Source organism: Ovis canadensis, chromosome 2 (assembly GCF_042477335.2).
Source record: "Ovis canadensis isolate MfBH-ARS-UI-01 breed Bighorn chromosome 2, ARS-UI_OviCan_v2, whole genome shotgun sequence".
Taxonomy (NCBI): Eukaryota; Metazoa; Chordata; class Mammalia; order Artiodactyla; family Bovidae; genus Ovis; species Ovis canadensis.
The window spans coordinates 17,521,287-17,548,904 of record NC_091246.1 but is presented as its reverse complement, the minus strand read 5'-3'; the positions used below and the strand labels follow the sequence as shown (position 1 = coordinate 17,548,904).

Genomic DNA, 27,618 nt, shown 5'->3' with positions numbered 1-27,618 from the left:
ATTATTTTGCTTTATGACAACAAATGCCTTCATGCTAAGTAAGTTCTGATTATAAGACAGAAATACTTAGTAAGTTAATAAATATGTAGTTGACACTCTCACTGTGGCTAGGTGAATATGGAGGTGTTTTTTTGACATTTAGCTAGTTTATTAAAATATTGGAGGTGTTTTTTTGACATTTAGCTAGTTTGTTTATTAAAATATAATACAGATGCCAAACTTAATGTATAATTTCCAGACTTAAAAAAAAAAACAAACAACTGTGAGATAGTATAGCATAGAAATTAAAGGCATGGAGCCAGTCTGCTTTTAAATCCCAGCTCTCCATTTTACCAGCTAGTTATTTAACCTCCCTGGTCCTAAATTTCCTCAAATGTCAAATGAGAATAATAATAGAAATTGCTACATAGAATGGTTTTAAGAGCTGAGTTAATCCACAAAAAGGGTTTTGAAGAGAATTAAACATATCTTGAGTGCTAAGAAGTTATTAGTTGCTATTATTAATACTCTCAGTAGTAGTAAAGAAAACTATTCCTCTTCTTAGTCTTATAAGAAATTTATAAATCAGAAACCTGTATAATTATCTCAATATTAAACTGCCACATCTGTTCTTAGAGACCTCATGAGAATGTCACCTTTTGTTTCTGGAGCTTGTATTATAATCCTGTTATTCTTAATTTTTCTTCTAAAGCTTGGATTTCTTTGTTCCCACTGGCATGATCCCATGTCAAACCTCAAAAGAACTGTGCATTTCTAACCACTACATCTCTGGCTAGAAAAAGCTTCTTTCATTCTGCTTTAACTGCTCTTTATGGTAGCAGTGTTTGGGAAGTGTGAAGTGTTCTGATTATTTAATGAGAGAAATGAACAGTGATAGAACTGCCTGGACAGATGGTTTGAGTCCCAGATTTTCTATCATGTTACTGTGACCTTAAAAGGCAGAGAAAAGAACAGGGGATGGTTGTGAAGAGTAGTTTCTTTGGAAGATTCCCCCAGCCATATGCCATTTTCATTCTTTTCAGCACTATTTACTGTAAGAAACTGTAGAATTATCACCACTACTATTCCTAGAGGGAAAAATCTTTAAAGCTAGTCTAAGGGTCTTTTTATAATCTACTTTTTATTCATGTGTAGTTTATTCTGAGAAAAAACTTAATGATAATAGAATACTTACCGTTTTTTAATGGTTCAGAGGGTTAAGAATCTGCCTGCAATACAGGAGACCTGGGTTGGGAAGATCCCCTGAAGAAGAGAATGGCTACCCACTCCAATATTCTTGCCTAGAGAATACCATGGACAGGGGAGCCTGGCGGGCTACAATCCATGGGGTTGCAAAGAGTCAGATGTGACTGAGCAATTAACACTTTCACTTTCACAGTTTTGTATGAAGTTGAAGAGGAACTCAGGAAGGAAGCAAAAGGTTCCCTCTTTTAAAACTTTGCTCTGCATGCCTTCAGAATGATGTTTTGGTCATAAGATTGAATTATGATTAGAATATTGATAGCAAATGATAAAGTTATAGCTACCAGGGTATCTACCTATATATCAGGCACAATGATAGGTGTTTTATGATTTACTCTCAGATCATCCTCACATGCTCCCTGTGGGTTAGATATTCTCACTCCCAGTTAGATATGAGGAAATCTAAAGCTCAGAAGTGAAGTAACTTGCTGAAGGTTCTCTGGCCATTAGTGATAGGGCCAAGATTTAACTTAAGACCTGTTGGATTCTTAAGCCCACATGCTTCAGTCTAAGAGTTAATAGGTGAAATGAGTTAATACGTGTAGTAATGCATTTAGAACAGTACGTGGCATATAAGTACTGTAAAAGTATTAGCCACAGCTGCAACTGTAATTACCATATTATTACTCTTTTACTATTACTACTCATGTTGCACTGGTAAAAGCATAGGACTTTTAACCAGTGTTAACTTGTGTTAGTTACTCTGGGTAAGCATTTTTTTCCCAGGTCTCATAATTCTTCCATCTTTAGTTCTTAGTCTAAGCCTGTACTTTCACCTAAAATCTAAATTCTCTTCTTAAATATTGTCTAGATTTTTAATATTTATTTTTCTTCTCCAAGTTCCAATCACCAGTGATAAAAGGTGATGAATAAATATATTAACCTTGCCTCCAGCTGTGAAAGTTTCATTCCACAGCTTTACAGTTCTTATAGATGCCCAGATTCCTCTGGATTATTTCTTTCCTTCACATCTGAATCAACTAATGTAAGTGAAGGCCAGAAGTTTAAGAGGTAATAATAATGGTAATAACAAAATTTAACTTCTGTTGAATATTTACTGTGTTCTAGGCACTATGCCAAGCTTTTATATGCATCATCTCATTTAACCCTCACCACAAATTTATAAGGGAGGTTTACTGTCAGCCTCACTTTATGGATGAGGAAATTAAGGCAGAGCTAAGACTCAGACTTGGGCCATATCACTTTAGAGCCTGTATTCCAACCCGCATACAATACACTGTCACCACAATCTCAGTCATATTGTTAATACTCCCTCCGTGAAAAGAGCCCTTCTGTTTATTGACATTGTCAGAATATTACAGCTACCTCTGTATCCACTGATAGAAAATTTACTGCCCCAGGCTAGTTGTGGGTTCCTTAGACCTTCTGTTATATGCAGCTTCTGCTTACTGTATAGATCTTCAAAAAAATTGGATTTGTCCTCTGTGGGACAAGGCTTATCCAAGTGTGACTCCTATATAATTTAACATTTTATTTCTGAAGAATTTATTTGCTAACTGCTGTGTGCCAAGGATTCTGATGTAAATATAACTTAGTTTCTGCTCTCAAGAATCTCATAGTCTAGACCGTGAAACAGATATTAAAGTACTCTATTGGCAGAACATGATTTAAATAGGTGTCATGTATAGTTGAGATACAGATCAACTCTATCTAGAATTAATGACAAGGAAATGTGGCATAAAGTATAGAGAAGTTTGTTAGATAGACTTGGGAGGAATATGGAGAAGGGTCTAATAATAGGTTTATTGAACTATTTTTATATTCAGATTGTTTCCATTTTTTATTACTAAAAAATTCCGTGAGCATCTTTGTACATTAAGTGAAAATTTTACTAGGGATTGTTTCTGTGAGTAGATTCCCAGAAGTGGAATTATTATTATCGTTTGATTGTGCTGTTTGAGAACTAGAGGGGTAATTGGGCAATCTTCTGGTAACAGTAAACATACAAGATTTTACCCTCAGTATTTTGTTTTATCCTTTGACTCTTTTAAGGCACTTTGCAGATCTACAGGCCTCCTCAGTCCTTGTCAGCATTCTTTATTCTCCCTGCCTTTTTTCCCTTATTTTTTAAAAAATAGACAGCTAATTTTGTGATAATTTTAGATTCACAGAAAAGATAATATAATGAGTTTCTGGATACAGTTACCCAGTTTACCTTAACGCTAACATATTGTTACCATGGTACTTTTGTCAAAACTATGAAACCAGTCTTGGTGCATTACAGTTAACTAAATGTTATCTGTTCTTCACCAGTTTTTCTGCTAATGTCCTTTTTCTGCTCTGGGATCTAATCCAAGATCCCACATTGCATTTAGACCTCAACCTTTTGAAACTTGATTTTGGTCCAAGATTTTAAGTATATCACTAGTAGTACCAGGTTATTTGACATCATTCCATGTCCCAATTCTGCTATGCAAGGGTATTGAGTTGCCTCCATTTAGAAGTTGCTCCTCAGTTCCTCTAAATGGAAATAAATCTCCTCTTCCTTTGAATTTCCATTTTCTGTTTACCTCTCTTATGGTGTATTTGGGTACTTTTGCTGATTTATCTGTCCTTTCTGAGTTATAGGTAAAATCAATCCTGATAAATCTATCAAGCTGAGTGAGACCTGAGCATTACTGGAAACTAATATCAAGTCCTCTTAAACACAGTCTGTAGTGTTGCCTTAAGATGTAAGGGTGACCCTGGATTGATGACTTAATCCAACCTAGCACCTTTGGAGAATCAAAGCCATGAAGTTGTTCCCTGTTATTTTCAGTCACAGCTTCAAAAGAAGTAAAAGTGGTATTGATTGTTGACTCCCCACTCATAGGCTCTCTCAGCTCCATAGATTGATAACTATGCTTCCATAGTTTTAGCTCTCAAAAAACACATTCTGTTTTGAGTACTTACAGCTGTGAAGCTAAAAAGACAGATTTGAATAATTCTTTAAATGAATGCATTTAAAACATTAGCTTTACTAAAAATGATGTCATATTTCCAACTCTGTTTATACCTTCATATTTTACAACATTTAGCTATATTTAGGCCTCCTTAATTAATCTCCAAACCATCAAGGGCGGGGACACTGAATGCATATTATACGGTAATCGTATTTCTTATACGCTATATAGAAGGGGCAGTTCTTCATTTGTTTTTTTTTTAAGAGACGACTACCTCATAATGAATAGTCAGCTTTTTACTTGTGTGAAATAAATTTTGTTTTTAAGACATATTTTGTTGTTTGAATATATCAGAGACTCTATAAGGTAGTATTCTGATAGAAATGAAAACAAATTTTCATTAAAATTTTAAAGAGTTCATAGCAGTTTTATTCATGGTAGCCAAAAAATGAAAACAACCCAAATGCCCATCTTTTGGTGACCAAATAGACAAGTTATGGTATGTTCAAACAATGGAATTCTGCTTAGCAACAGAGAGGAACCAGCTACTGATACATGCAGTAACATGGATGAATCTCCAAAACCTTGTGTTAAGTGGAAGAAGTCAGATAGGCAGAATATGTACTATGTACCGGCATTTATTTGAGATTGTAAAGCAGGCAAAAAGCAGGCAAAAGCAGTCAAGAATATAAAAAGGTCATTGATCACCAGGGGCCAGGGTGGATTGACCATATGCCTGCCACAGAAGCAGAGCGCTTTAGGGAACCAGGGTGGTAGAAATGTTTTATATCTTGATTATTTTAGTGGTAACCCAGGTGTATATATCTGTCAAAATCTGAAATGGGTGCTTTTCATTATGTGTAAATTGCACCTTGAAAAACTGATTTAAAACATTGAAAAACAAAAAAATCTATGACTTAGAAAATTTATGCTAAGAGAAAAGCGCCCAAGATCACAGGTTGAAACAAGAGGATATCTGGGACCAGAAATCATGAATTTGATCAAGGCAGACCTAATTGCAATGATAAACTTGGAGCCTTTTGCATCAGCTTGGACAAATTGGATAAGCTGAGATCAAAATAAAAGAAGCCGTTTATATGTTTAGTATGAAATTTGAAATCATAACTTAATCTCCTTTTTTCATTATCTGTTATATCGAAAAGGAATAGTATACAAATTGTCTGAGACAAAGCAAGCACAGCTGGAGTCTAATTACTTGTTAATGAGCTAAAGATATAGTTTTTGAAAGTTATGCAGTAGAAATAAAAATGTCCAGAGGCTTTGTCCTGTGACCTTAAAGAAAAGTTTTGTGCATGCTTTAAATGAATAGTTTTTGATATGGTTGTTAGGCATGTGCATTCAGCTGTTAAATGATACAAGCTTTAATTTGTCTACTCATTGGTGATATAAATTTCTTCTAGTTCTCTAGTTTAGTTCTGTCCTGTGGAGATTGCATAGGAGAGTTTGCCAATAGAATAGATGGGATCACTCAATTCACAGTGGAAGTCAGTGGAATACACAAGGTTCAATGGGTAGAATTTTATCTTATAAATATATATATGCTATATATATATTCATTATATGTTAGAAGTTTGGGACAGGATTGGTGTATGGAATCAATAAAAACCTCAGAAAGACTAAATTCTAGAACAGTCTATGAAAAGTTTGTTAACCATATCTCTATTACATCTTTTGCTTCGGTATTAACTGTGGCGGGATTGTGAGGAGTTTAGTGGAAGAGAGATGGTTCAAAAAATACTAGTCAGCATGCTGTAACTTTGGTTTTCAACAGTTGATTCTTAGAAATGTTTAGAAAACTATGGGCAGAATCGATGCTAATGACATGATTAATGTGGCAGAGTAATTCTCACTTTGTCATATTCCCTTTGCTCTAAATATTACTGATGGATATATCTAAAACACATACTGAGCTAAAATAGAATGGAGTAAATAATGAAAAAGCAGTATTTAAAAAGAATCTCTATATTAAAGACAGATGAGGAGGATAAATTGAAGGAAGTGGGGAAAACCACTACACCATTCAGGTATGACCTAAATCATATCCCTTATGATTATAGAGTGGAAGTGACAAATAGATTTGAGGGAGTAGATCTGAACGACAGAGTACCTGATGAACTATGGACGGAGGTCTGTGACATTGTGCAGGAGACAGGGAGCAAGACCATCCCCAAGAAAAAGAAATGCAAAGAAGCAAAATGGCTGTCTGAGGAGGGTTTACAAATAGCTGTGAAAAGAAGGGAAGAGAAAAGCAAAGGAGAAAAGGAAAGATATACCCATTTGAATTCAGAGTTCCATAGAAAAGGAAGGAGAGAAAAGAAAGCCTTCCTCATTTTTGAGTGCAAAGAAATAGAGGAAAATAATAGAACGGGAAAGACTAGAGATCTCTTCCAGAAAATTAGAGATAAGACGGGCTCAATAAAGGACAGAAATGGACCTAACAGAAGCAGAAGATATTAAGAAAAGGTGGCAAGAATACACGGAGGAACTGTGCAAAAAAGATCCTCACAACCCAGATAATCACAATGGTGTGATCACTCACCTAGAACCAGACATCCTGGAATGTGAAGTTAAGAGGGCCTTAGGAAGCATCACTGCGAACAAAACTAGTGGAGGTGATGGAATTCCAGTGGAGCTATTTCACATGCTGAAAGATGATGCTGTGAAAGTGCTGCACTCAATATGCCAGCAAATTTGGAAAACTCAGCAGTGGCCACGGAACTGGAAAAGGTCACTTTTCATTTCAATCCCAAAGAAAGGCAATGCCAAAGAATGCTCAAACTACCACACAATTGCACTCATCTCACATGCTAGTAAAGTAATGCTCAAAATTCTCCAAGCCAGGCTTCAGCAGTACGTGAACCATGCACTTCCAGATGTTCAAGCTGGTTTTAGAAAAGGCAGAGGAACCAGAGATCAAATTGCCATATCTGCTGGATCATGGAAAAGCAATAGAGTTTCAGAAAAATACCTATTTCTGTTTTATTGACTATGCCAAATCCTTTGACTGTGTGGATCACAATAAACTGGAAAATTCTGAAAGAGAAGGGACTACCAGACCACCTGGCCTGCCTCTTGAGAAATCTGTATGCAGGTCAGGATCAAATAGTTATAACTGGACATGGAACAACAAACTGGTTCAAAATAGAAAAAGGAGTACGTTAAGGCTGTCTGTTGTCATCCTGCTTATTTAACGTATATGCAGAGTACGTCATGAGAAACGCTGGGCTGGAGGAAGCACAAGCTGGAATCAAGATTGCCGAGAGAAATATCAATAACCTCAGGTATGCAGATGACACCACCCTTATGGAAGAAAGTGAAGAGGAACTAAAAACCACTTAATGAAAGTGAAAGAGGAGAGTGGGGAAAGTTGGCTTAAAGCTCAACATTCAGAAAACAAAGATCATGGCATCCGGTCCCATCACTGCATGGGAAACAGATGGGGAAACAGTGGAAACAGTGGCTGACTTTATTTTTCTGGGCTCTAAAATCACTGCAGATGGTGACTGCAGCCGTGAAATTAAAAGACACTTAGTCCTTGGAAGGAAAGTTACGACCAACCTAGACAGCACATTAAAAAACGGAGACATTACTTTGCCAACAGAGGTCCATCTAGTCAGTTCAGTTCAGTCGGTCAGTCGTATCCGACTCTTTGCGTTTCCATGAACCGCAGCACGCCAGGCCTCCCTGTCCCTCACCAACTCCCAGAGTATACCCAAAGCCATGTCAATCGAGTCGGTGACGCCATCCAACCATCTCATCCTCTGTCGTGCCCTTCTCCTCCTGCCCTCAATCTTTCTCAGCATCAGGGTCTTTTCAAATGAGTCAGCTCTTCGCATCAGGTGGCCAAAGTATTGGAATTTCAGCTTCAACATCAGTCCTTCCAATGAACACCCAGGGCTGATCTCCTGGTTGGATTTCCTTGCCGTCCAAGGGACTCTCAAGAGTCTTCTCCATTACGACAGTTGAAAAGCATCAATTCTGTGCTCAGCTTTCTTTATAGTCCAGCTCTCACATCCATACATGACCACCTTGGACTGCATGGAGATCCAACCAATCCATCCTAAAGGAGATCAGTCCTGGGTGTTCTTTGGAAGGACTGATGATAAAGCTGAAACTCCAATACTTTGACCACCTGATGCGAAGAGCTGACTCATTGGAAAAGACCATGATGCTGGAAAGATTGAGGGCAGGAGGAGAAGGGGACGACAGAGGATGAGATGGTTGGATGGCATCACCGATTTGATGGACGTGGGTTTGGGTGGACTCTGGGAGTTGGTGATGGACAGGGAGGCCTGGCGTGCTGCAGTTCATGGGGTGGCAAAGAGTCAGACACGACTGAGTGACTGAACTGAACTGAACTGAAGCAGGATAAATAATCTACATCTGGATGCTTCTTAAAGAAACAATAATACCCAAATCAAAAAAATTTACAGGTTACCAGAGACAATAGATTGCTCATAGAAGAAAAGCAGATATACCTCAGCAACAATAGAGCACAGAAGATAATGGAGTAACATCTTCCAAAAGTTGAGGAGAAATAACTCTCAAGTAAGAATGTTATGTACACTTAAAACTAGTACTCAAGAGGGAGGTCAAGATAAACGCATTTGGATATGTACAAAGACTAAGAAAGTTTATTTTTTACCGATGTACATTAAAACTCTATTTAAGAACCCAGAAGGAAGAGTTGATATATATGGAATAATGGTGGCCACAGAAATAGATCAAACATCTCAGTAAATCTGTTAGCTCTTGTCTAGTTTACAAAAAGAAGACAGTATGTTAAAAATAAGTTGAGAAGGAGATTTGTTATGTTTTCAAGGAATAAGTATACTAAGTCCCATGTAAAGGAAGAGTATAAAGATTCTGCATACATTTAGTCTTTATTAGAAAATTTTATAGTGTTACATTTGCTGAAAAATAAACAGTAAATATTACAGACATTAATTCCTACTGGATAGAAGTATTATTTGAAACTTCCAGACAAGCAGAACAAAAGATAATTTATAAACCTTTACCAATCCAAATGAAAGTAGGAAAGGTGGGACAAAGAAAAAGTATAGTAAACTGAAAACATGTAAAAATAAGCATAAAATAGTCAGCATTGTTACATGTGTGTTGCATACTATTCTGTGCACTTTACATTTATATATTCATTCTATGCTAATATCTCTCTGAGGTACTGCTAGTACCCTCATTTTATAAATGAGAGTAAAGCACAAAGAGATTGGCCAAGGTCACACAACTAATAATTGGTGAATCCAGGACAGGAAATCAGACAGTCTATAGAGTTCAAAATATGTCCAACTACGTAATTTATTACAGTAAATATTCACAGATTAAGCTAACCTATAAAAAGATAAAGATCATCAAATAAAACACCATTTAGCTATAACATGCTTGGAAAAAGCAAAATTAAAGCAAAACCACACAGGAAGCTTGAAAATTATGGGGATGGAAAAGATATACCCAGGTATTATTAACTAAGGAAAATTGTACTGTAATTTTAGTATCAGACAAAGTAGAATTTTATTGAAGGGAATGTTAAAGGATGTTAAAGGATTAAAAGGCCCACTATATAATTTTACAAAGGAATAGTCCACCAAGAAGAAATAATATTTATGACTGTAACTGTAATGACTGTAGCAATATACCTTTGAAATATATAAATTGAAAACTGATGAAATTATGATGAATATTTGACATGTCCACAATTCTGGTGGGAGATTTTGGCAATAATTTTATTTTAAAAACTGCTCATTCAAGCAAAGAAAATGTCAGTAAAGATATTGAAGTGAAGTGAAAGTTGTGTCTGACTCTTTGTGACACATGGAGTATAGCATGCCAAGCTGCTCTGTCCATAGAATTCTCCAGGCCAGAATAATGGAGTGGGTAGCTGTTCCTTTCTCCAGGGGATCTTTCCAACCCAGGGATTGAACCCAGGTCTCCTATATTGCAGGCAGATTCTTTACCATCTGAGCCACCAGGGAATCCCCAAAATATTGAAGATATGGACAGAATCAACAAGCTTGACCTATTTGATGTATTGATATATAAAAGTCTTCATCCAGCAAATGGTGAATACACTTTCTTATCCACTATAAATGGAGCATTTACACAAGTTGATAAATGTACTACATATCAAAACTTGTAGAATTCAGTTAAAAGGATAGAGGTAACCTTGTAGCATTGAAAACAGTAAGTATGAAAGAATAGATTTTAAAAAATAAAGTTACCAACTGAAGAAATTAAAAGAACAGGAGTGTCAGCCCAAGGAAAGTGAAGAAAGGAAACCTAGAGAAGAAATTAATGAAATAAAAAAACAGTATCAAAGACCAACAAATCAAAATGCTAATTCTTAAATTATAAATGTTAAAATTAATGACAATATTCAATACTCAAACCCTGGATGTCTGGCTTTAGAGTTTATGCTCTCGGCTTTGTTACACTGACTGAAAAGAAAATCTGTGGACTACTAAGACAAGTCTCACCAAGGAGCGGTAGTAATACAAGTCTATGCCCCAACCAGTAACACGGAAGAAGCTGTAGGTTCTGTGAACACCTACAAGACCTTTTAGAACTAACACCCAAAAAAGATGTCCTTTTCATTATAGGGGACTGGAATGCAAAAGTAGGAAGTCAAGAAACACCTGGAGTAAATTTGCCCTTGGAATACGGAATGAAGCAGGGCAAAGGCTAAGAGAGTTTTGCCAAGAAAACACACTGGACATAGCAAACACCCTCTTCCAACAACACAAGAGAAGACTCTACACATGGATATCACCAGATGGTCAACACCAAAATCAGATTGATTATATTCTTTGCAGCCAAAGATGGAGAAGCTCTATACAGTCGGCAAAAACAAGACCGGGAGCTGACTGTGGCTCAGATCATGAGCTCCTTGTTGCCAAATTCAGACTTAAATTGAAGAAACTAGGGAAAAACACTAGACCATTCAGGTATGACCTAAATCAACTCCCTTATGATTATACAGTGGAAGTGAGAAATAGTTTTAAGGGACTATATCTGATAGATGGAGAGCCTGATGAACTATGGATGGAGGTTGGTGACATTGTACAGAAGACAGGGATCAAGACCATCCCCATGGAAAAGATATGCAAAAATGCAAAATGCCTGTCTGGGGAGGCCTTACAAATAGCTGTGAAAAGAAGAGAAGTGAAAAGCAAAGGAGAAAAGGAAAGATATAAGCATCTGAATGCAGAGTTCCAGAGAATAGCAAGGAGAGATAAGAAAGCCTTCTTCAGCGATCAATGCAAAGAAATAGAGGAAAACAACAGAATGGGAAAGACTAGAGATCTCTTCAAGAAAATTAGAGACACCAAGGGAACATTTCATGCAAAGATAGGCTTGATAAAGGACAGAAGTAGTATGGACCTAACAGAAGCAGAAGATATTAAGAAGAGGTGGCAAGAATACACAGAAGAACTGTACAAAAAAGATCTTCATGACCAAGATAATCACGGTGGTATGATCACTCACCTAGAGCCAGACATCCTGGTATGGGAAGTCAAGTGGGCCTTAGAAAGCATCACTACGAACAAAGCTAGTGGAGGTGATGGAATTCCAGTTGAGCTATTTCAAATGCTGAAAGATGATGCTGTGAAAGTGCTGCACTCAATATGCCAGCAATATGCCAGAAAACTCAGCAGTGACCACAGGACTGGAAAAGGTCACTTTTCATTTCAATCCCAAAGAAAGGCAATGCCAAAGAATGCTCAAACTACCACACAATTGCACTCATCTCACATGCTAGTAAAGTAATGCTCAAAATTCTCCAAGCCAGGCTTCAGCAGTACGTGGACCATGCACTTCCAGATGTTCAAGCTGGTTTTAGAAAAGGCAGAGGAACCAGAGATCAAATTACCAACATACTCTGGATCATGGAAAAAGCAAGAGAGTTTCAGGAAAACATCTATTTCTGCTTTATTGACTATGCCAAAGCCTTTGTGTGGATCACAATAAACTGGAAAATTCTGAAAGAGATGGGACTACGAGACCAGCTGACCTGCCTCTTGAGAAACCTATATGCAGGTCAGGAAGCAACAGTTAGAACTGGACATGGAACAACAGACTGGTTCCAAATAAGAAAAAGTAGTACATTAAGGCTGTATATTGTCACCCTGCTTATTTAACTTCTATGCAGAGTACATCATGAGAAACGCTAGGCTGGAGGAAGCATAAGCTGGAATCAAGATTGCCGGGAGAAATATCAATAACCTCAGATATGCAGATGACACCACCCTTATGGCAGAAAGTGAAGAGGAACTAAAAGCCTCTTGATGAAAGTGAAAGAGGAGAGTGAAAAAGTTGGCTTAAAGCTCAACGTTCAGAAAACGAAGATCATGGCATCTGGTCCCATCACTTCATGGGAAATAGATGGAGAAACAGTAGAAACAGTGTCAGACTATTTTTGGGGGCTCCAAAATCACTGCAGATGGTGACTGCAGCCATGAAATTAAAAGACGCTTACTCCTTGGAAGAAAAGTTATGATCAACCTAGATAGCATATTCAAAAGCAGAGGCATTACTTTGCCAATAAAGGTCCATCTAGTCAAGGCTATGGTTTTTCCAGTGGTCATGTATGGATGTGAGAGTTGGACTGTGAAGAAAGCTGAGCGCTGAAGAATTGATGCTTTTGAAGTGTGGTGTTGCAGAAGACTCTTGAGAGTCCCTTGGACTGCAAGGAGATCCAACCAGTCCATTCTAAAGAAGATCAGCCCTGGGTGTTCTTTGGAAGGAATGATGCTAAAGCTGAAACTCCAGTACTTTGGCCACCTCATGTGAAGAGTTGACTCATTGGAAAAGACCCTGATGCTGGGAGGGATTGGGGGCAGGAGGAGAAGGGGACGACAGAGGATGAGATGGCTGGATGGCATCACGGACTCGATGGATGTGAGCTTGAGTGAACTCCGGGAGATAGTGATGGACAGGGAGGCCTGGCATGCTGCATTTCATGGGGTTGTGGAGTTGGACACGACTGAGGGACTGAACTGAACTGAAGATAAGTCTCAAGTGTGATAATTAGGTATAATGTGGAAAATGATAAAACTTTCTGGAAATAATAGCAATATCAACTCAACACCTAAATAACTTATACTCATTAATGAAATTGAATTGCTAATTAAAAATCCTCCTTTTCTTTTTTCCCTACCAAAAACTTACAAAATCTATAGGAAACTTTTACAATGCCTTCATAGTATAGATTATTCCCTATATTAAGTAATTCATTTTGGGGGAAAAAAAAAACTTACTTTAATGCATTCATTTTGACTAATAGCAAAACTGAACTTGAATAGTACCAGAAAAAAATTCCAAGGGAAATTACTGTCTTAGTGAACACAGAGGAAAATATTCTAAATGAAATGCAAAAGAATAGAATTATGTAGTGTGTGTATATTAGTGTCATTCTCAACACTTGAAGATTAAAGGAATTAAAAAGTACATGATTATTTCTATAGGTGACATTAAAGACATTTGATATATTTCATAATTAACAATAACAAAAGACCTTTTAGTAAACTTAGAGTAAAAGGGATCTGAAATTTCTTTAAACCTGGTAAAGGGAATATACCAAAGACCTAAAGTAAGCAATCATATTTAATGGTAAAACTTCAGAAGCGCTTGTCCTTTTCTTAATCATTAATTAATTTTAATTAAATTTAGTTTTTAATTGGAGGGAAATTGCTTTACAGTACTGTGTTGGTTTCTGTCATACAACAATGTGAATTAGCCGTAATTATACATATATCCCCTCCCTCTTGAGCCTTCCAGCTCCCATCACCCCACCCCCTCGGTGAGTGCCAGGCTGGGCTCCTTGAGTTACATAGCAACTTCTCACCAGCTATCTATTTTACATGATAGTGTATATATGCCTTTGGCTACTTCCTCCATTCCTCCCACCCTCTCCTTCCCCCGTTGTGTCTGCAGGTCTGTTCCCTACATCTGTGTCTCCATTCCTTCCCTCCAAATAGGTTCATCAGTACAATTTTTCTAGATTCTACATATATGCGTTAATACACAATATTTGTTTCTTTCTGACTTACTTCACTTTGTATAACAGGCTGTAGGGTTTTTTTTTTCCTGATTTTAAGAGAAGGGCTTCTGAACATAGAAGCCCTTCTCTTAAAAAAATAAAACCTAAGAACGTGTGCTGTCTCTGCTTTTATTAAGCAGTATGCTAGAGGGCTTAGGCACTGCAATTACACAAGAAAAAGACATTAAGAGTTAAAAGTGGAGACAGAATTGGTAATGAGAATACACTAGTGTTGTTTTGCAAGAAATTCTTTAAAAAATGGCTTTGCTATTCCAACTCGAGTTTAATGCAAACTTAAGTTTACAAAGGTCAGATTCGGTTGTAATAGATTCTCACTTAGCCTAGCTAACTAACAACAGTAAAAACAGTGTTTGTCACTTAGCCATTATGTTTATAGTTTGTACAATTGATGAAATTAGTTTATCCAGCCACCAATAAGTAGTTTTACAGATTTTAAGGATGTCTGTGAGGGAAAAAATTATCTATTCCAACTAAATACTAACTACTGTTTTTTGCAAAACTAAAATGAAGTAACAGTGGTATGAAATAGAAAATGGATTTTTTGTGTGTGTGATAAGATCCCTTGCACTTAGATTCTGATTGGGGCTTGCTTAGTCTGAATTAAATCTGTTCACATTTTGGATCCTATCTCAGAGCTTTAAAGTAAAAACTGCTTAGGAGAACTTAATCTGGGCTTTAAAAGCTAAAATAACATTGACTATATTATAGTCTTAGTTATTATTCACTGGTAACCTGGACAGAGTGTGCTGTTCTGAGTCACTTAACACCTTACCCCCACAACTTCCTCTCCACAATCCCATTTTACAGTCAGTTTTTACATTTTATGGTTTGTTTACCTTCCTTCTTTTCCTAGGAAGCTGGAGTTTTCTTTTTGCTGAAAGGCTTAAAAATTATCTGGTGAAAAGAAAACCACAGTTTTAGGGATATTTCTATTTAGGAACAAAAATAAACATTTGAGTTAAATTGTCTTTGAGTAAATTTAAGATTCTTTATATATTTTAAATGTTTTGTTTTTGTTCAGTGAAAGTTTGAACATTTTATTTTATGAAAGCTTTGATAAAATTTTTAGTATTCTCACCCACCCTGTCATCCTGGGTTTTCATTCTTTTCAGTTCAGTTCGGTTCAATCACTCAGTCATGTCCGACTCTTTGTGACCCCGTGGACTGGAGCACGCCAGGGATCTAAATGGGATGTTTTTTCATTCTTTTCATTCTTGTACCTCTTTTCTAAAACTGTAGAGGATAAAATTTGAGAGAGAAGTTTCCTGGCCTATTTTACTAGATAGACCATGATTTCTGTCTCATTTCAACTTCAGTGTGTCAACTTGATAAGATGCGACAGGTGGACATTTTGCTGACCAGCATCTGATTGAGGACGGTAGAGGCTGATGATGGATGGTTATATCTCATGGCAAAATAAGCAATTCCATGAATATGAGTGTGCAGAGTAAAATTGGGACCAGCAGATGGTGGAACTATGCTGTATCCTATTTCTTCCTCAGCATTGAAATTTGCTGTGGCCTTCTTTTCATAGAAGCCAGCTGGGATTGTCTATTAACTGCCAGCACCTATTGGTTTGGGTAGAAAGGACTTGTTGCTTTCTTTAGAATTGCTCAGCCTGTCATTTTCATCTGTGGCTTTAAGTTCATCTGGTAGTAAAACATGATATTGAGAAGCAAAATATATGAGAATTGACCTTTCCTTGAAGAACATCCCCGTTAGATCCCTTTTTCTATAATATGATTACACTTTGAATCTGTTTTTTCTCTGTTCTTTTTTATTTAATCCTCTGATATTTTACATTTCTTTCATCTCTGGTATTGCTACTTCAAATCTTATTACTACAGGTTCTTACCATGTTGTGAAGGAAAGAAATATTTCCCAGAAAGCAACAACACAGAAATATTTCTCAGAAAGCAACAACACAGGCTATAATATAAACTATATAAACTTAAATCTAACAAACCTGCTAGTTCCCTTTGTAATATAGAGCTTTTTACTGATCCAAAATACCTTTAAGAAATGTGTTTTAGTAACAAAACTTACTAATTGAAATAATTCTGCTATGAGTTGAGTTAAATTCATTATAACATATTCCTTGGGCTAGCTTAGAGAGATTCTTTTGCATTTGAGATGAAAGAAAGAAAGGGGAAAAAGGGGAGTGGGGGGTGGGTTCTTGTGAGGAATGGAAGCAAGGAAGAAGCCTGGGAGAGCATCTTAGAGTCATGCCTGTCTTTTTCCCTGAAAAGTCCATGCTGTGAAGGAAGCATCACCTTACACGGATGCTGCTTATTTTAGTGTTCTTTAGTTGGGTTCTTTTAGTAGCAGTTTGAATTTGATAGAGATTTAATGATGTGCAACCTATTAAAAATAAGAAAAAAGTTTGAGACTGAGAATAGAAATTAAAAAGGGCAGGTGATAAAAGGCAGAGCAGGAAGAAAGTGGTTTGTATAACTATTTTTTTTTCAGAGAATTATTGTTGAAGTACAGAACATCCAAGCATAGGATCTCTATTCCTGCATCTGAGGAGGGGGTGGGGTGAAGCTTTGCTTAAAAAGCCAATATATATTGGGTCTTACCTTGTTCACATATTGTGGTATGAAATTCTCAGTACTGTGCAAGTTAGAAAAAGAGTTTAAGAAATACTCTGACTTAGCCTGGGAATTTCTTCTTTAGCTCTCTAGTGTTATCAAAAGCCATTTAGGACCACAGTGAAACCCAGGACAGAGAAATTAACTTGACCTGTCACAAAGACACAAGTATTTGTGATGCTGTTGTTGGAAAATGTCATATATTGCCAGGATTGATTTAGGTTCTTTGGCTAACTAGGAAGGTTTTGTTTCCTCTCTCACTTGCTATATGTACCTCCCTCGATGTATATGAATTTCAAATACTAGAAATGTATTTAAAAAGAATATTTATATATTTAGGGCTTCCCTGGTGGCTCAGATGGTAAAGCGTCTGCCTACAATGTGGGAGACCCAGGTTCGATCCCTGGGTTGAGAATATCCTCTGGAGAAGGAAATGGCAACCCACTCCAGTACTCTTGCCTGGAAAAACCCCATGGAAGGAGGAGCCTGGTAGGCTACAATCTATGGGGTCGCAAAGAGTCGGACACGACTGAGCAACTTCACCTCAAGGAATTGTCACGGCCAAACCCAAACACTTCCCCAGGGTTTTCCAGACTCTTATCATTTGCCTCCTTCTTTTGGCAACTTTTTGCTTTAACTGCAGTCTCAGACAGGCTCTCCCTGCTAACAACAAAGCTGGCCACCGGCAGTTCTCAGCTTCCATCCCACAGCTTAGAAACCTCTGCACAAGAACACTTCTTCCCCTGGTAGTTCCAACAGAAATTCCAAGAATGACTTCCATTTGCCTAATTTGTGTAAATTCTCTTCCCTGACCTAATGACTATAATTTACTGGTTAGGTCTGAGTCTTTTTTGCCCATCTCTGGAGCCTAGGAGTGGAGTCAGCCACTTTTGGACCGTAGGGACTGGGACTAGGGGAGTGAAATTGGGATACAGTTAACATTAGAAAGGAAGGAGATGCTAGACAATTAACAACAAAATGTCCCCTGTATCTGTTCCCCAAAGCTGTTTAGTGGAAGAGGACTGTCCTTTGGCCCAGAGTACACTAGCTGTGGGTTCCTTAGCTAAACTTCCACTGTTGGAGCCTAACTCCTTTCCACATTGCCTGTTTTGCCACAGGTACCTGTTTCCCAAGTTTACACTGTGCTGGACTGAGTTTGTAGACACAAAGTTTCGTGTGCCCTGTGAAACCATTGAATACATCGAAGCCAACTATGGTAAGACCTGGAAGATTCCTATAAAGACATGGGACTGGAAGCGTTCTCCCCCAAATGTGTCGCCCAATGGAGTCTGGCCTGTTTCTGAGTGGGATGAAGTTATCCAATTGTACTGAGACAGTAGGTCGAAATGGTATTAGTAGAGTTCCCCTCCTGCGCAAAAGGGAGATGACTGTTTAAAAAGATACATGTCAAACATAAGTAGGAACCAAAGAAATATGAGACGTTTGAAGATACAGAGAGTCCTAACTCCTGAGCCATCTGATACAATTCTCTCATCTGACATTTATAAGAGTCTCCATGTGCCAGGTGAACTAGGTTACAGTGGCGAGGCAGACATGAGTGAGACAGATGCCTGCCTCTTTTCCCCCTCCCTTTGTTAAGCAACCCAGTTCCTTTGAGGGAAACCCCCTCACCCTTTGAAGAATATTCCTTATATAGAACATGATATGTTCTATAAGTGCTTTCAGAATGTTAAATAATGTTTGCACCGGAAGGTGGGCTTACCAGGTGCAATTAAGGAAGGGTATATACCAGTAAAATTTTAACTCCTTTAAGCCTGTATGTTAGGGCTACTTTTAAGGTTGTGGAGGCTGAGTTAATAATCAAGTGGTCAGATTTCAGGTGATGTCAAGAAAAGATGTGAGGCGATTCCTTTTACAAGCAACCTGGTGTGGAATTGATTTAGAGCACAGGGCATCATATAAGAAAATGACAGTTCATTTCTAGTCTTGTCAAAGATATGTAAATTTCCATACACCTTCTATTTTCATATTTGAAGTGAAAAGAAAACTTATGTGTGTGTGATGCTTCAATTTCCAGCCATTGTGAGAATATTTTCATTGACCTGATAGTACTCATTTGACAAATCATTCAAGTGAGACTATGCTACCAGACATGATTTCAAAAGGGCTGTGATTTCATAAAACTTATTTTCCTTATTTCATTCTCAATCAATAGGTAAAATATGAGCGATTCATGGTCACTTAATATTTTATGAATTTATAATCCTTATCCCAATTTTAATGTTAACCCTAAAATATTAATAGAAATACCTCTACTTTTTCTAAATGTACTCCTCATTGTATTTATTCATCAATTACAGTTCCATATCTTTCACTTATGGCCTATGAACCAGTTTCCATGGTATGTAAACCTGCCTGTTCCCTCTCCTCTCCAATACTTCATCAGGACTCTGAAATGCACATGAGTGGCAAACCTGGCAGCTGTTCCCCACCTGAGACCATCGTATTTATAAAGTTTGCATCCATTCCCAGTTGTCCTCTCTATTGAATATTGGGGGGAAGCAAGAACTGAAACATCCCAACTTTATCAAGTACTGCCCACTCTGAAACCCCTGCTTTCTTTTCTCCCTTGAAGATACATCTCTGAGTGGGCTGGGATGGCTGTGTCTCCGCATCTCTTCATGAGTCACTTTGACTGTGTATTCTAAGTGACAGGTAAAGGGATATCAGGCCCAGGAAGCATGCTATTTTTTCTTTGTCCAGGATAGGAAGCCATCTTACATTTTATCTAGGCTGCTTAGGACTACTTTCTGGACCAAACTGGCAGATTTTCCTCTAAAGCTAGAGAATAATAGTAATATCATAGATGGAAACCAGAAGAGAGAATGGGCTGAAAGTTTTCCTAAAGCAAAGTTGGGAAAATGTACAACCTATGACCACACCACTCCAAATTAAAAAATAACAACTTTTTTGATACATGATAACCAATGACCTTCCTCTCTTAGGATGAACTTTCAGTGCATTGTCATTGGGTCTACTCATAAATAACATAATTAAGTTTTTAGGGTTACCAGTAAACTTGTCCCCAAATGACAGGTCATTGTAATCAACTTTCTCTTTGCTAGAAAATCAGCCCATAGAAATTATACCCAAATTCTAAATAGCTGAACCTTAACTTTTTCTTTTTCATGATCGAAAAATTTTAACAGGTAATTTTAGTGTTCCTGGGCAAAATCCAGCTTGTTTAGTGAGAAACGTTTGCACAAACTTAACATCCAGAAGTGCATACACTAAACATTTCTACCCATTTCAGACTGGGTTTCCCATTGTTCACCAGGGTGGGAGGGTCTTACCCACTCTTTTTAGCTTATTTCTTTTTATCTGTCCCTGAAGGGTTCAGAGTCTAAACTATCTTGTGTCCACATTATGATAGAGGTTCCATATCTATCCCCCTGTACACAACTGGCTGCTCAAATACCTTTTTTTTGACTGTCTTCTGGTTTCACAGGCATCAGATCTTGGATCCTACCCTAAGTTTGCAGAATGAAAGCCCTTCCCTACACTCTGAAGGCCAGGCTTGCTCTGATAGACTCAGTTATACTTCATTCTGGCTTCTTAACCTTGCACTCTGCTAAGTGACCAGAGACCTTGGATCCGCTAATCAGCGCCTCATCAGATCACTTTTCTTTCCTCACCTGCATATTCCAGCAGTAATTTTCCTAATCTGACCATTTCCATGTACAGTTTGCCTGCCTTCCCAGGAGAAAACCTCTTATGTTAACTTGGTAGAAGTTATACATCCATGGATGTCCCCAGAGAGGTGCTTAGAGTCAAGATTGACAGTCTCTCACTTGACAACCAGGTGGCCATTCATTCCTTCTCTAAGCAGGGAGCTCTTGTCCTTCTTGCCTCTGCTGCAACTGCTGACATCTGGATCCTGGAATAAAATCTCAATTCTCCAAACGGAGCCATCCTGAGAAGCTGAGCAGTGGGACAAACCCCGAAATATGACCACTAGATGGCAAAATGTGTGCCACCATTCCCCCAAACACATTAGCACTCATGTGAAAATCAGCTTGCCCTTGAATTTTAAGAGCCAGAGGGAGCCTCACTGCAACATTCATTTTAACCCTTTTATTTTATAGCTGAATAAACAAGCACAGAAAGGAATGAGCTGAGCAAGAAACAGGTGGGTCTCTTAACTCAAAGAGTGCCGTGACTCCCAGTACATGCCTGTTTCACTGATCCCAGGACAGCGTCTTTTTTTTTTTTTTTAATTAAAAAATTTTTTTTGGTTGTGTCAGGAAGATCCGCTGGAGAAGGGAATGGCTACCCTACTCCACTATTTTTGCTTGGAGAAATCCATGGACAGAGGAGCCTGGCAAGCTACAGTCCATGGGATCGCAAGGAGTCAGACATGAATGACTAGCACTTACATTCAGCATGTGGGACCTTTGTTCCCCAACCAGGGATCAAATCTGTACCCCTTGCACAGGAAGCACCAAGTCTTAACCACTGGACCACCAGGGAAGTCCCACAGCACAGAATCTTTATGCCTGCTTAACATGCTTGACCGAGAAGTTTACAGGATGTTTTTGCCATTCCCCACTTAATATCTTTCTGCTCAGATTGAGAGCCTGAGGTGATAAAGGGAAGTGTTTCTTTCTTGTCCAGAATGCTTACACTGTCTTCATAACTTTATCTAAAACATACCTTATCTCCAAACGGTGAAATAGTTCATGTTTAGAGGCATTAGCCTTTGGTCATGATATTCTTAATATCCAGGAGCATCTGATTCCCTTAGGCTCAAGATGTATCCCATTTCTACTTGTACCTTCCATTTCTCTAGGAAACCATTAGCAACAGTCCACGAAGTGCCAATTTCTGCAGACTCCTTTCTCTTACTCTTTATTGATACTCTCTTATGGATGCAAGTAATTGAGAATAGACTGTGCTCATTTCTTTTTTCTTTGTGACCCTAAACCATGGATTCTAGCCTTTTAGGCTATAAAACTTCAAATGGCACATAGGACAGCAAGAAATTACATAGGAAAGCAGGGGTTTATAGATTGGGACCAGAGCTGTATCTAGGAAACACACTTGAAGTGAGTTCGCACACTCCAGTAAACTCTCACCCACTGTCACAAGGCTAAGGCTGCCAATGTCTGTAAGTCCCTAGTTCCATCTTCTGGAAACTGAACAGTTCTTTTGTTCTCCATGTTATAAATCCTCAGGGGACATTTCTCCCTCAAAACCTGGTCAGAGAAAGTGCCACATTCCCATCTTCTAACACATAGTCATAATTTGTAACAGCTTTAAAGCCTCGGAAAAATTCTAGTTTTTGATCAGTCAAGAGGATTTCTCTGAAGAAATGTCCCAGCAGCTATTTCTCTTTCTTCCTCCTCTTCCTCTGTCACTAAGACCCAGGCTCAGTTCAATTCAGTTGCTCAGTCGTGTCCAACTCTTTGTGACCCCATAAACTGTAGCATGCCAGGCCTCCCTGTCCATCACCAACTCCCGGAGTCCATCACCAACTCCCGGAGTCCACCCAAACCCATGTCCATTGAGTCGGTGATGCCATCCAACTACCTCATTCTCTGTCATGTCCTTCTCCTGCCCTCAGTCTTTACCAGCATCAGGGTCTTTTCTAATGAGACAGCATCAGGTGGCCAAAGTATTGGAGTTTCAGCTTCAACATCAGTCCTTCCAATGAACACCCAGGACTGATCTCCTTTAGAATGGACTGGTTGGATCTCCTTGCAGTCCAAGGGACTCTTGAGAGTCTTCTCTAACTCCACAGTTCAAAAGCATCAATTCTTCGGTGCTCAGCTTTCTTCACAGTCCAACTCTCACATCCATACATGACCACTGGGAAAACCATAGCCTTGACTAGACGGACCTTTGTTGACAAAGTAATGTCTCTGCTTTTTAATATGCTGTCTAGGTTGATTATAACTTTCCTTCCAAGGAGTAAGCGTCTTTTAATTTCATGGCTGCAGTCACCATCTGCAGTGATTCTGGAGCCCCCCAAAATAAATTCTGACACTGTTTCCACTGTTTCCCCATCTATTTCCCATGAAGTGATGGGACCCAGATGCCATGATCTTCGTTTTCTGAATGTTGAGCTTTAAGCCAACTTTTTCACTCTCCTCTTTCACTTTCATCAAGAGGCTCTTTAGTTCTTCTTCACTTTCTGCCATAAAGGTGGTGTCATCTGCATATCTGAGGTTATTGATATTTCTCCCGGCAATCTTGATTCCAGCTTGTGCTTCCTCCAGCCTAGCGTTTCTCATGATGTACTCTGCATATAAGTTAAATAAGCAGGGTGACAATATACAGCCTTGATGTACTCCTTTTCCTATTTGGGACCAGTCTGTTGGTCCATGTTCACTTCTAACTGTTGCTTCCTGACCTGCAACCGAGGGTAGTCACCTCTGACATGTCACTTAACGGAAAGTGGCATGTTAGCATAAAAGGGCACAAAGTTTTAAATTATGCGGGCGTTTGAGTCCCAGCTTCATTATGTGGGATTTATGGTAGGGAACCTCATAGCTTCAGTTTCCATATGAGTGAATTGGTGAAATGATGGATATTTCTGACTTTTTAAAGTTAGGTTTAAATGAAGTGTACCTAGTATCAACCTAGAATTAGGTAAATACTCAAGAAATGTTCTGTTTCTTACTTCCAAATCCTTTTCTAATTATTCTTCAAATGGGATGGGAGACACTGGGGTAGGACACAGTCCCTACTCAGAAGATTGCATGACTAAATTTGCTTAGGAAAAAAAGGATGTTTCATTATAACAAGGCATTGAATTGTATGGTTTATGAATTCAGAGATAGTACCGTGGTGCTCCCTTCTCTAAATTGAGCAGGTCTTTTCACTTTACTGGTCAAGCGCTTGTCTTCTAGGCTCTCCTTCTGCTACTCCACATGCTACCTAGTTCCTAGGTCCCAAGCAGGTCACTATCTGTACTGCCCTATATTTGGTGCTTGCTCTGCCCTGAACTTCTGTCTCACTATTATAGCTTTTCCTGGAAGTAAACCCTCACCTCCTTATTAGTAAATCTCTGCCCAGCCAAAATCAGGCATAAGCGATTTGGAGAGGGAGAGAATTTGGAATACTTACTTTACTTAATTTTCTGTGCCCATGGATACCTATATTAGTATTATTAAAGGGGAATTGATAATAATCATTTCCACCTTCTTCCCTCAAATTTATGTTTCTGTTTCAACTAGGCAAGAATCAACAGGGTGTGTGATGCTATTTTAAGCTGCTCCACATCAGACTGGAATCTTAATTATAGCTTATAAGTCAGACAGAGCAATTCAGTGATAATACTTTTTGTATGGGACCTGTGCTTATAAAGGAGACAAGTATAAATTTTCTTGAGGGAAATCTCTGTTTCTTTATTCTCAGAACTTATATCTTAGAATGCCTTCCTTGCCATCCCCCAGCCCAACCCAATGCGGAGATTATGTTGCAACCCATGAGCTACCCAAGCTGCTATGTTTTTATGCACAGCTCTCACCGTAGAGTTGAAAGGCAGTATGAGGAGAATTAGAAGTATTGTATTTTGTTCTATAAAACAATGTAAACTGTCTCAAGTACCATTAAAAAAATTACAAGATTTTATAGACTCATGATGACTCATTCGGAGCATGGGGAATGGTTCATGTGTTTGTTAAATAAAAATCAAAGTAGCTATTTGTGTGTCTTACATCATAACCAGAAAAATGTTAATTTTTCTAAACAGTGATATTTTAAATGTGAGTAAATTTCAGTGTATACTTTGTTTAGTTGCTAAGTCGTGCCCAACACTTTGTGACCCCATGGACTGTAGCCTGCCAGGCTCTTCTGTCCATGGGATTCTCCAGGCAAGAATACTGGCATGGGTTGCCATTTAGTTTACTATTTGACTTTATCTTCAGGTACAGATAGTTTGTGGTACTACTGAAAACACCTTTAATATTATTTTGATCAGAATTTGTAATATATAATCCTGTTTGGGATGATGAATAAAATTTTTCTAATCACTTGAGATATTTTGTGTTTATTTTTAAAGCTTGTAGTAGAAATAATAGCCATTAACATTCATAAGCAATCTAGTAGAATAGTAATCTTGCCACCAGTACAGTACTTCTCAAATTAAGGTGAGATAGGTTTTATGGTTGGACCCTAATTCAATATGAATGGTATCCTTATAAGAAAAGATTGGGATTCAGACAAGCACAGAGGGAAGATCAGGTGAAGATTTAGGGAGAGGATGGCCATCTACAAGCCAAGGAGAGAGGCCCTCAGAAGAAACCAATCCTGCCAACACCTTGATCTAAGCCTCCAGAACTGTGAGAAAATCAATTTCTATTTTAAGCCACCTGGTCTGTCACACTTTGTTAGGCAGCCCTAGCAAACTAAGGCAGAGTGGTATTGGTAAAGGGATAGACACATAGATCAATGGAGCAGAAAAAAGGAAATTAGAGACTGACATAAAAATATGCTCAACTGGAGAACAAGATGGCAGAGGAGTAGGTGGACATGGAGTACATCTCTCTCCATGGAAACATCAGGAATACACCTTCAGACACAGAAGTGCATGCAGAACACCAGCTGAGAGTGGACAGGAGTACCTGACCAGCGGTAAAGAACATATAGACCCGTGCAAAACTCGGTAGGACGAAGGAAGTAGGGGGGAAAACAGAAGTGTTAGTAGGATTGGACCTGACCTTGGCGAATGGGGGAACTGAAGCAGGGGTCCAATCCCATCAGGGCAATTGTCTGAGTCAGAGGAGAAACATTTAAGGCTGAGAGTGAAACAGCTGATCTGTGGCAGCCTAAATGGAGTGAGAATCAGACAGTCCTCGCCACAGCCATATATACCCTGGAAAGGGACATAGATCCCCTGGAAGGCACAGCGGCTGGGAGCTGGAGTATAGGGATTGTGGAGCAATCCCAGGGTGAGGGCTGCTGTTGACTGGAGAGATGGATTGAGGGGATGTGAGGGAAGAGATTGTGGTGGGAAATGCCTATGGAGGAAAGCCGGGTGGCCGTGGAAGCAAGGCTAAAGGCCGTGCTCAGTCACGCATAGGGGCTGGAGCCATCACCATAGCCTTTCTCCCCCAACACGCCAGCATTGGCAGCTGAACAATAGAAAGGCTGGCCCATCAAACTCCGGATGCACTGAACTACAGAGTAGGACCTCACCCAGGGTGCCCCTTTAAGTGCCTGACATGCCAAACTACAGAGTAGGACCCCAGCCAGGGGTCCCCCTCTATGTGCCTGACACGCTAAATAATAGAGGACCCTGGGCAAGAGAGCTCTCTAAGTGCCTGAATGGGCAGAGCTACAGAGAAAGACTGGCCAAAGAGGCCTTCTGATCGCTAGCTACAAGAGGCTCGAAAAAAGACTCTGATAGGGTCATAACTCCTGCAGTAGAGGCAGTCTGTGTCCCTGCACACTTGGCACAGCCAGGGTCCCTGCAAGCCAAGCAGTTGTGCCAACTTCATGCTCAACTCTCACTGGGGCAGAGCTGCCACAGGCAAAAAAAGTCTTGCATCTATGTTCCTAGGGTCGCTTTGGGAGTGTCTGACTGAGACCCCTATAGAGTGTGGCCTTCCAGGCTTCTCTGTCAGGGAGAGGGATTCTCTGGGCAAGAATACTGGAGTGTATTCGCCAATACTGGTTGCCATACCTTTCTAAAGCACTATATTTCCTGCTGCCCTACCTGCCAACTACCCTAAGTACCTGGTGCTACCAGAACCCCTGCAATCCAAGCAGCTGCACCACCTCCACACCTGGCCCTCACAGGGGCAAACCCAAGTCCTTCAGGGCAGCCTCAGGAGCAAACTCCAGTGGACAACCCACACGCAGAGGTGGAAATAAAACCACAATTGAAACCCAGGGACATTGTGACTAAAGAAGAAGACCCAAAACCTTCCCACCAGCTGTACAAGCTGCAGATTAAATCCATATGATAACTAGGCAGACTCTGTGTCTATGGAATATATAAAAGGTCATTTAGAGCTCCCACAAAAAGAAAACACACTAGTTCTGATAGCTGTGGACATTGGAGACAAAACACAGAGGAGTAGGACCAGATTAGAATCTGAGAGCCCCCATAGCAGGTCCAGAGATCAGCACAGTGTTGGAGGGCATCCTAGGGAGGTGAGGTGGACTGTGACTCCCAGCGAGTGAAAGAACTCTGACAGCAGTGACTCAAGAAAAACATTTATTCTTATGTTTTGGCTTGTTCTATTGATTCTTTTGGAGTTTTTTCCTTTTCTCCCTCCCACCCCCCCACCCCCCCACCCCCCCACCCCCCTACCCCCCCGTTGTAGTTGTTGATTTTATTGGCACTGTGAAATCTAATTAAGCTTTTGAGCTTTTCTTTTTTTACTTTTTTTCCTTGGTCACAGTTTTTACTTTTGTTATAAACATCTGCCTCTACATTGGACTTTTGCAATTCTGGGGAGTTTTCCTTTTTTATTTTTCTTTTCTCTTTTTTTTAAATTTTAATTTTTTAAACCTATTATTACTTTGCTACATTTATTCCTTTGTTTGCATTTCCTACTGTTCTTTCCCCCTTGCAGTTAATCCTTAATATATATAAATCTTCTTTATCTACCTCTATTTAACTTTGCATATATATTCTTTCTTTCTTTTCTTTCTTTCCATTCCTCTCAACATATTTGTTAGTTTTATTTTCTTTGCTTTCTTCCCCAATTGGCACCTTGCTTTAGTTTTGTTTTCCAGTTTGTGCTTTAGTTACTTTTGTTCTGGTAGATATAATTTTTGGTTTCCTTTGTTTGTCAGATCAGTCTATTGTACT

General features: G+C 39.0%; 1 protein-coding gene across 3 annotated transcripts in view; it reads left to right on the top strand.

Moving 5' to 3' along the window:
- Positions 1–27,618, top strand: part of FKTN (fukutin) — an 88,090-nt gene that overhangs the window by 35,252 nt on the left and 25,220 nt on the right. For 2 of the 3 annotated variants that reach the window (XR_011254217.1, XR_011254216.1), the window contains exon 10: positions 17,951–18,048. Coding sequence is in view for 1 of the 3 variants with exons in the window: in XM_069575528.1 (XP_069431629.1) it covers positions 17,951–18,048; positions 19,154–19,341 (286 nt within the window). In the remaining 2 variants the exon portion in view is untranslated. Of the gene's footprint in view, positions 1–17,950; positions 18,049–19,153; positions 24,427–27,618 lie in introns of those variants that run through there. The other variant, XM_069575528.1, reaches the window with a different exon arrangement.